At 40.8% G+C, this 10,075-nt stretch overlaps 2 protein-coding genes across 2 annotated transcripts; one reads left to right on the top strand and one right to left on the bottom strand.

Annotated features, from left to right (window-relative positions):
- Nucleotides 1–3,438: 3,438 nt before the first annotated feature.
- On the bottom strand, nucleotides 3,439–6,352 carry h2az2a (H2A.Z variant histone 2a). The gene is made up of 5 exons (XM_029439214.1): nucleotides 6,197–6,352; nucleotides 5,104–5,181; nucleotides 4,861–4,974; nucleotides 4,622–4,751; nucleotides 3,439–4,410 (listed from the first exon to the last, which is right to left on the bottom strand). The coding sequence occupies exons 1-5, from the start codon at nucleotides 6,197–6,199 to the stop codon at nucleotides 4,349–4,351; spliced, it is 387 nt and encodes a 128-aa protein (XP_029295074.1). The 5' UTR covers nucleotides 6,200–6,352; the 3' UTR covers nucleotides 3,439–4,348.
- Nucleotides 6,353–6,920: 568 nt separating this feature from the next.
- On the top strand, nucleotides 6,921–9,784 carry LOC115013172 (transcriptional activator protein Pur-beta). Its single transcript, XM_029439213.1, has 2 exons — nucleotides 6,921–7,923; nucleotides 8,468–9,784. The coding sequence occupies exon 1, from the start codon at nucleotides 6,936–6,938 to the stop codon at nucleotides 7,914–7,916; it is 981 nt and encodes a 326-aa protein (XP_029295073.1). The 5' UTR covers nucleotides 6,921–6,935; the 3' UTR covers nucleotides 7,917–7,923; nucleotides 8,468–9,784.
- Nucleotides 9,785–10,075: the final 291 nt, after the last annotated feature.

A 10,075-nucleotide genomic window follows, 5' to 3' on the forward strand; every position in this document is an offset into this window, starting at 1 on the left:
AAGTACCTTGTTGCAGGTCACACACAAATGGAGTGTGACAACATGCATAGTACTATTGAATGCAAAATGATAACGGATATCATCACCCCGAGAGACTACATGATCATACTCCAGACTGCAAGAATCAGACCATCACACTACCACGTGAAGGTGGTCAAGCATGAGGAATTCCTGAAATGAAATGGCTCTTACTTCTTGAGCATCAGACCAGGCAAAAAAGCTGGAGATCCCAACTACATCATTTGCAGGCTCTTCAGTTTAGCAGTGATGGTAAGGTCCATTACAAGGTATCCTTCTCGGAGAACTCTGCGTGGGATGAACTGCCACAGAGGTTACAGCTGCCAAATAAGCTGCTGGCATGGATCAGAATGATTCCACACGCTCTGCCAATCAAGTAGTTTTAAATGGAAATAGGTTAGTTACAATTTTACAATTTAAAAACCCAGCAAAGAAGAGCTGGAGGGAGAAGTGGGAAGAGGCACAAACCTCCTCAGTGTTTGATTTACCTGCCCTTTGTTTGATTTAGCTAAGAGTGATTTAAGTTGTAACTTTTGAGTTTGCTTTGTTGAATTAAAGGGCCATCCACGATCTCTGTGTGCTCCACGAGCATTTTAAACTGTTTGTGGCGGACCCTTCCCCATGGTCTGTCACAGTAGTGGAAATAAAAGGAGTGCACTGTTTTGCCTAAGTCACTTTCTCCAGAAGTAATCCAGGCCTAAGTCAGGTTTAAAATTGCCTAAATCACAACGCCATGTTCTTAAATTGGCCTACGTAATTGAATTCTCTTATGTTACATAATTGGCAGAAAGTGTTATTTGTATGTCAATAGTCATATATTGTCATAACCTTTTTGTGTGAAATAATTAATAAATATCACATAGTCTATATTTGGTTCAGTTTTTTCTGTTTCCTGAACATTTTTAAAATGTGACAGGCCATTAGTTTAAGAAGGTGACGATATCATGTATGAATGAGAGAACTTTAGAGGTGCTGGTAGGCAGATATGATCACCTTCGGACAGAGCCAGGCCGGCTGTTTTCCCCTGTTTCCAGTCAATACTCAGCTGCAGCTTAATAATCACCGTACAGACATGAGAGTGGTCTCGATCTTTTCATCTAACACCAAAAATGTTGACTGACTCCTTTCAATAAATGTGTCTGTTATATCTATAAGCAGTATGTTAGTCTGAGCTAAATATAATAATAATAATAATAATAATAATAATAATAATAATAATAATAATAATAATAATAATAATAATAATAATAATAATAATAATAAGCTTTATTTGTATAGCACCTTTCATACAATAATTGCAGCCCAAAGTGCTTCACAGCAAAGACATAACAACAAGATTAGACAGAATAAGAGCATTTACAGTACAATAATCTCAGTGTTGATGTAAATGAGTCTGAAGTAGCCCTCATGTCACAGTAAAGTTTAGGTATTTTCTCGACAGTATGTGAGTCTGTGAGTCCTCAAATGATCGTTTGAGAAACAGTAAAATGTTTGCCCGCTCACTGTCACTGTAAGGTTCTAGCTTAAACTCATCATCCCTTTTTAAACTGCTTTTACTGTTGATCCCTGAGTAAATAATATTTTTTCAAATACTTCACTTTTAATTACTAATTGCAGCATGTCTGGAGAAAAGAGAGACATCGCTTCACCCGGGCGATTGACATTACAGAACTAATTTTCAAATGCAAAGTAAAGGATTATCAATTCATCTTTTGTGACCGAAATTTGAATGTTGTCTTTGTTGTTGAGCTGTGATGTTAGCCAAAGTAAACTGTATCAAGGTTGAAGCTCTAAGTGTCTCCACAAACAGCTAAAGGGATCATCAAAAGCATCATAGCTTTCAGAAAAATCACAACTAGCAACACAAATGCAGCAAAAGGAATAATACAAAGCAAACTGTAACAACACAACTGACATAGTTCAGCCTTGAACAGCAGACATAAGGAATGTATTTAAAGTATATCGCATGATTCTTTCAACAAGCAGCTGAACTGACCTCGGTCATGTTGGTAACACTGGGACATTGTGGGAAGTGATATATGTGATATGTGAGGCCTTTACTGCACAGTTTTAGTGTCAAATGTCAAAGCCCAGTGGATCTGTAGATCACTTCATGTTAACGCTTTTCATCCTCTGGATGAAGGAAAGACAGGTGCAAACGTTCTCCTCTTACACCGGTGAACATCCAGGGAATGGACATTGAGATTATGAAACTTTATAAGTAACTGGGTGTTCACCTGAATAATAAACTGGACCGGACAGACAACACAAAGTCTCTGTACAAGAAGGGACAGAGCAGACACCCAACTGCTGAGGAGACTCGGGTTCAAAATCTTCTATGGAGTGGTCTACTGGGGCAGCAGCTTCTCCACTGCTGACAGGAAGAGGCTTAACAGGCTGGTAAAGAAGGCCAGCTCTGTCCTGGGACGCCCCCTCGATCCACTGGGAGACAGGAAAATGTTGGCTAAACTCATGATCATCTAATAGAGAACATGTCCTACCCCATGCAGGACACTGTGACAGGGCAGCTCTTTCAGCCAAAGGCTGCTTCACCCACAGTGTGAAGGAGTGGTATCACAATTATTTCCTTTCTGCTTCTGTCAGACTGTACAATCAGCACTGCTCCAGTAGACTGTGCATATCAAAACTCACAATTCATTCATGTGCAAAATGTTTATTTCGATGTTCAGTCTGTGTACCATATTTAGTTTTTTTTTTTTTTTAACTGTTTACCTATTTATTATACTTTTGTACTTCCTATTGTGGTTGCACTGCTGCTTTGCTACTGGAATACTGCATATTTCCCAGTTGAGGGACTAATGAAGGATTATTGTATCCTTCCCTTTATAAGTGTTACTCCACGGTAAGTGTGCCTCGTTAAGCTGTTCTTCAAATTATATTATTCCCCTATTATTATTGTGAAATCTTATTGTCATTTATGGTGCACATCTTGTTGGCTGAAGGAAGAATATTATTTGCTGTATCCCTGTGTTCAAAGTACTTATCACTGAGGAAAGGAAATGTTATTGTGAATGTCAGTGGCTTCCCCTGGTGGCAGCATGTACAACTGCAGGACTAATCCTGAGGTATGACTGTTAGAAAAAGAGTTTCTGATGTTTGGGCACCAAAATGTAAATTAAGTTATTTGTTGATACAAACCACTTTCAAACTAAAACTCCACAAAATAAACTCAAATTCACATGAATTTACTTCTTAAATGCATTAACCCACATCATAATTATTAGATCATAAACTTCTCTTGCTGGATTATCTCCTAAAATCTCTGAAATGTAAATACTCCAAAGCAAACATATTGCAGTTTTGTTCATGTACCATTCGACAGTCATAGCACTTTGCATATAACCGTTTTCATATTCAAAACTGCAAAAATAATGTAGTAGTTTCAAACCAAGCCAAGGATAACATGCAATGGGTATTTATTCAAAGATAAAATATGTTATTTCCCTGAACACAGTTTAAAATAAAAATCTGACTTTACTTGAAAAATGTAATGTAGTTAAGGGCGGAACATTTCAGTTTGTGCATACATTTAGGTACTGTGGATACATTTTTAAAGCATGGATATGGTTCTACCCATCTTCTCCAAATATCAGGGTGCCAACTCTATAGTGGCGATATGGACTTGACAGATGGCTCTAGTGAGGCAGAAACTGCAGGCTCAGTCCCCTGATTACAGCAGCCAAGGATCACACTTCATTTCAAGGTTAATACATTTGTTGAAGTGCCACAAACACAAAACACTGTAGCAGACGATTGCAATAAGTTCTTTTCAATGATTATTCATTTTTGATGTAAAAAAAAAAAAAAAAATGAACGACTTTTAATACATCACTATCCTTATGAATCAAAAAATATATCAAGTCAAAAGGGGGAAAAGCACCATCTCACATTTAGCAGTTACCCAATTTGCTTCACAAAAGAAAACATCCCCTTAAAAATGTGTACTTTAGTAAATATTGTAACTTCAAGAAAATAACCACAAAACAAGTTTTTTTTATATAAAAAACGGTTTTAACAATTTCTTTTTTCAGTATAAAACATTACAGAGTGCCAGGCCAATCAAACGAATTCACTGTCACCATTTGAAATAATAATGAACTCCCCAGTCAAACGTTCTACAATAACATACAAAGGGGTTTTTGTCATTAAGGGGTTTTCTGTACTTTTTTTCTAGTTATGGGAAAATATTACAACACAAATCCTAACAATCACTCTTCGTTTGCTATAATATTAATAATAAAAAAAGAACAAATGTGAACTTCTGGTCCTATCAAAGCCCAAGCCCCGAATTTTCTGGTCAACATGCCATCTATGCAGTCTTCTGCTGGCCCTTCTTCCCAATGAGGGATTTGTGGATGTGGGGAATGACACCTGAAAACAAAAAACATTGGTGAGATAAATGTTTCATGCAAAGGCATACATATGTATACATATACATACATACATACATACATCTACAGAATGAGTTAGAACAGAAGTAGCAGAGCACATTGACACCAAAATATGAAGAATCAAGACACAAACTCAGTAAAACTGCAAAAGAATAAACTGAATTAGTGTCTTTACAAAGATGTCCCCTCACCTCCTCCAGCAATTGTTGCCTTGATAAGGGAGTCCAACTCTTCGTCACCACGAATGGCCAGCTGCAAGTGACGGGGAGTGATACGCTTCACCTTCAAGTCTTTGGAGGCATTGCCTGCCAACTCTAGTACCTGAGAACACAAATGACCATGAACAGCTATCAATGCAAACAGCACCATCTCGTACAGAAACACTGCATGATGCTTAATCACTAACATGCAACAAATGGGGATGGCTTACTTCAGCGGTGAGGTACTCAAGGATAGCTGCACTGTACACAGCTGCTGTGGCTCCTACGCGACCATGGCTGGTTGTGCGAGTCTTTAAGTGCCTGTGGATACGACCCACTGGGAACTGGCAGGAAATAAACACAAAGCTGTGGTTTGAGTTAAACAAAAAGGAAAAGAATCTCTGCGATCAAGGTGGGTGGCACATGACAGACAGTTAAGCCAGAGACACGTCCAAAGATTGAAAAATAATTACCTGCAGCCCAGCCCTCTGGGAGCGAGACACTGCTTTTGCCTTGGCTTTGCCACTGTCTTTTCCTGCCTTGCCACCAGCCTGTAGGGGTAATTTCAGAATTTTTATTTACCGGAAACAATAGTAAATCAGACAAGTAAGAGAAGCAGACAGACAGAACTGTGTGAAGCTTTAGAGTTTGGATTGTGTACAATAAGTTCTGTATTAAAAAAACAGCACCTCATTTTCAAATTAGTGCGCATAGGGGTTTACAAAACCAAATTTAAAAAAACGCATGAAGTGGTTAAATTACAAAAGCGTTTCAACAGGTAACGTTACAGATGCTCGCTTAAACAGTTATCGCTTTCCCGCCAATCACAAATAATACACAATACATACGGTAATGGATTGCGGGAAAAAATGGCATGCATAAAACCTAGAAATAAACCGACAAACCTTAGAAAACTAATACACCACCAGTTTGACAAAAACACGAGAAGCTGCCAGAGATCCCGCGACAAACACAAAACAGACGCGCCGCTTTAAAACGGTCAGCGTTATTAGTTTTCATTCACGATTTACATCAGATAAAAAGTTTGCTTTGTGGGGTAACATAGTCGCATGGAAACCACACGGTAGATGTTACGCCATTCTCCTTGTAAACAGGCTTATTTATAAATACTTGTGGTCAACAACTAACGGCTAACCAACCGTTAAGCTAATGAAATAGCACAATTTAGCTTGCTAACGGTGGCTAATCCACCTTTCAGAGACTACACTGAGTAAAAAAAAAAACCTTCACTATGAATTCAAGTTTAACCGTTAAACCCATAAATCAACCACTCCACTTTTGCAAAATTGGAACCATCCGACACTCAACGTATATAATGTCACATTTAAGAGAAAAACAACAATACTCGGACTTCCTAGGCTACCGTTAATGCTAACGTGTTAGCTGACAGTTAGCTCTTTATCAAGCTTTTTTAACCACACACCTTCTGGTCGAATTTCCTCAGTTCAAATTCAAAACAGCACTTTCTACTGTTGCACATTAATTACAGTACGAATGTACCGACATCCCCGGTAAAGCATTTAGCATCAACCAACGCGCACATACCATTTTTCCGTATCGTTATTTGATTGTAGAACTGAGACGATAGCAAACAATTTCGGCTCCCGAAAGCAAAGAAACAATAAACCCTTTCGCAAATCTTTTGCATGCGACCCCTCGTGGGAGTCTAGACAGCCAATGAAAGTGTGTTTTGTTACTTCGAATATCCGTTTTGACCAATCACCGTAAGGCTTACTGAACATTCACCCATCCCCCACCCTAAGATCATCGTGCCTGCCTTTGCGCACGGACCCAACAAGTAGGCGGGACAGTGTGTGTGGAGTATCCTTCCAGGGGCATCAGTCCCACAAAATGAACAAAATACATTATCAGGAGGCCGTAGTTGGAATTAACTCTTGAATTTAAGGACACGGATAATTATAACTTATTCAAACAGTGTTGTACTGACTGTTATAAAACTGGTGGTGCCAACAGTAAATTCACCAAAGGACACATGCTTCGTCGAATATATTCGTTTAACATGAGTTTGATATTGACGTGGAGAGCCATTATGTACTGTAAATACAATATGTAGTTGAATGTCATGCAGAAGGCGGTTACGTTTTATTGACAGACGGGAACATTGGCGAATGAAACACAAGACAAGTCTGATGTTGTGACTGGCAGCAGCAGCGGCCAATCAGAGCCTAGCAACAATCAGTCCGGTTTCCTCAGCGAGCTTCGCAAGCAAAGGAGGGGGGTGGGGGTCAAAGATACGCAGAGAAACGGGCTGCTGGTGGCGAAGATGGCGGATGGGGACAGTGGCAGTGAGCGCGGCGGTGGTGGCAGCAGCAGCGGAGGTGGAGGCAGTGGTGGAGGTGGAGGTGGAGGCAGTGGTGGTGGTGGAGGTGGAGGCGGCGGTGGAAGTGGTAGTGGATTTCAACATTACCAGCGGGAAGCAGAGACCCAGGAGCTGGCCTCGAAGCGGCTAGACATTCAGAACAAACGCTTCTACCTTGATGTAAAGCAGAATGCCAAAGGCCGGTTCATCAAAATCGCCGAGGTCGGCGCCGGGGGCTCTAAAAGTCGGCTGACCCTCTCTATGTCAGTTGCAGCAGAGTTCCGCGACTACCTGGGGGATTTCATAGAGCACTACGCCCAGCTTGGGCCTAGCACCCCGGAGCAGATCGCTCAATCATCCGGTGGGGATGACACCGGGCCTAGACGGGCCTTGAAGAGCGAGTTCCTGGTGCGTGAGAACCGAAAATACTACCTCGACCTGAAGGAGAACCAGCGGGGTCGGTTTCTCCGGATCCGGCAGACCGTCAACCGAGGCCCCGGTTTTGGAGTTGGAGTAGGTGGCATCCCCGGGGCTGGCCTGCAGGCCGGACAAACCATCGCACTCCCGGCCCAAGGCTTAATAGAGTTCCGCGACGCCTTGGCCAAGTTGATAGACGACTACGGGGGAGATGAGGAGGAGCTGGCCGGCGGCGGAGGGGCCGGGGGCTACAGCGAGCTTCCAGAGGGCACTTCGATCATGGTGGACTCCAAGCGGTTCTTCTTTGACGTGGGGTCCAACAAATACGGAGTTTTCTTGCGGGTGAGCGAAGTGAAGCCCAGTTACAGAAACTCTATAACAATCCCCTTCAAGGCGTGGAGCAAGTTCGGGGGAGCGTTCAGCCGCTACGCCGAGGAAATGAAAGAGATCCAGGAGCGGCACCGGGATAAGATGTACGAGAGGAGAGCCGGAGAGGAGTCGGAGGGCGACGACGTGGACGACGATTGATGGAGAGGTGGCTATATTGTGATGAAGCTGACGACATGATGCAAAGCCTGGCGATAAACAGAGAGAGAACAACGACTATTCTGTGCATGACGAATCGAACTTTACAACGCTAAAACAACGGAGTAAAATTAAGATATATATATATTTGACTGAGAAATTACTGTCTATGTAAGAGAATCATGTCCTAAAGTTTAGGTGGATGTTATAGCTAAATGAGTGCGGGCTGCAGTAGTCAGCTCCTGTATGAGAGTCCCCATTGATGTAACATTTTTAGATATATAAATATATATATATTGAGTTTCTATTTGATAACCTCACATGTAGCCCAGCAAATTAAGTTTGACAGTACTGAAGATACACAAATAGGTCACCAGACCCACCTTCTGCTTGATATTCAATGGTAAGAGCTCACCTGGCGCTGACCTGTAAGTCTGTGTGATGATAATAAGGAAGTGTGAATCGTGTGACGTACTCATACCAGCAGGTGCAGAGTGGGACTGAGACAAAGCGCCTGCATCACTCACCATGGCTGTGTGTGTTTTTGTCTAAAGTGACCTGTAAAGAATGGCTTGCCCAGACAGACCCACAACACCCAGAGCCATGGTCTCAGCAATAGGGGGAATCCTTGGCATCTCAGGACATCCACTCAGCCCAGTGAGGTCCCATAAGGTGATCTGTTACAAGCACATGATTCATTCGGATTCTACGGACAATCCAAATGACCTCTTCCCTCCCTCTCTCCCTCCTGGGCATCCCTTAGGTGCTAACCTCCTGCTCCGATAGCTGAAACGGGCTGAGGGCCTCCTCACACGTGGCTTGTTTTGCCTCAGGGCTGGCTAGTCCAATCTGTATTTCTGGGTATGTTAGCATTACCTGTGCCTGTGCATCATCCTCAAGAGGTTCTGGCTGCACATCTGGTCAGCCAGTTGCTGCCGTCGAGACGTCTGTGGTAACTGATGATGTCTCATATGAGGCAGGCCCACGTTTCACCTTTTTGTCAGGGGACACGGTGAGCTCAGGCCTCTAGCACTGGTCACGATTTTTCCAGTTTCAGCTTAATATTTCCGGGCTTGAGCTATTATTTAGGGTGCGCCATTTGGATTCTTTCATCTTGAACTCAGACCATTAATGACTGAAGCAATATTCAGTCTGATTGTAAGAAAAATTAGGTCCTCTTGGAAAACAAAACTGTTACTTTTAAGGAAGAAATATATATTCTGGAAGAGATTTACTTACTAAAAAGATCAAGTATAGATATAATTATTTTTCAAAAGAGATATATTGAAATATGTCTTAGAATTATGAGACACTTATTAGATGATGCTGCCTAAAGTGGCTTGTTTAAAACACTAAACTGGGATGCAACTGTCCAGGGTGATATTTCATACCTGCTTTTTCCTAACATTTCTTTTATTCCTTAGAGGAAATTAAGAAAAGTACAACAAATTGATAACAAATTATGTTATAGCAATTTCTAGAAACGACTTCATTGAAGTAGTTTGTCAGCAAACACTCAGCACTCCAGTTCACTTTACATAGCATCGAGTTGTCCCCTCGTTTCAGTCCACCCGTTTTACCGTGTTTTGTCACAAAGTGGCAAACGCATGCAATCATCAACATTTTGTCTTCAGTGCTCCCTTTTTAAAGATATGATCATTTTTGCATGCGTGCTCTTATGCGGAGCTGCCTTGTGTTCTTTTCTTTTGCTTATTCTGATTGCTGTATAATGGTATTTATCCATTTTTGAGAGCGGGTTCAAGTTTTATTTCCTGCAATGGAAAAAGTATGAAGTTTACTTCTCAGCCTAATAAAAAAAAAAAGCCACAAAGTTCCGTGCTTTGGTTAATGTTACTTTCATTGTCCCACTTCCTTTGGTGTGTAAACCTCTCGTTGAATTGTACTTTACCCACTTCAACACAGCAGAGAAATACCATATGAAAAAATAAACACATGGGAGCAATAGTTTTTATCTTTCTGTTTTTTATATATATATATTAATATATATATATATATATATATATATATATATATATTAATATATATATATATATATATATATATATATATATACTTAATATATTAAGATATAATATTAATTAATATATATATCTTTCTATATCTTATATTTATCTATATTCTTTCTTATATCTCTATCTCTA

Source organism: Cottoperca gobio, chromosome 9 (genome assembly GCF_900634415.1).
Source record: "Cottoperca gobio chromosome 9, fCotGob3.1, whole genome shotgun sequence".
NCBI lineage: Eukaryota > Metazoa > Chordata > Actinopteri > Perciformes > Bovichtidae > Cottoperca > Cottoperca gobio.

What these genes read in the sequence shown, in the direction of transcription:
- LOC115013172 (XM_029439213.1), top strand. Translation starts at nt 6,936, where the DNA reads ATGGCGGATGGGGACAGTGGCAGTGAGCGCGGCGGTGGTGGCAGCAGC.
- h2az2a (XM_029439214.1), bottom strand. An exon ending in CCCAGAGGGCTGGGCTGCAG is followed by an intron (nt 4,975 to 5,103) that starts GTAATTATTTTT and finishes ATTTCCTGCCAG; the next exon opens with TTCCCAGTGGGTCGTATCCA. An exon ending in GGCAACAATTGCTGGAGGAG is followed by an intron (nt 4,411 to 4,621) that starts GTGAGGGGACAT and finishes TTTTGTTTTCAG; the next exon opens with GTGTCATTCCCCACATCCAC.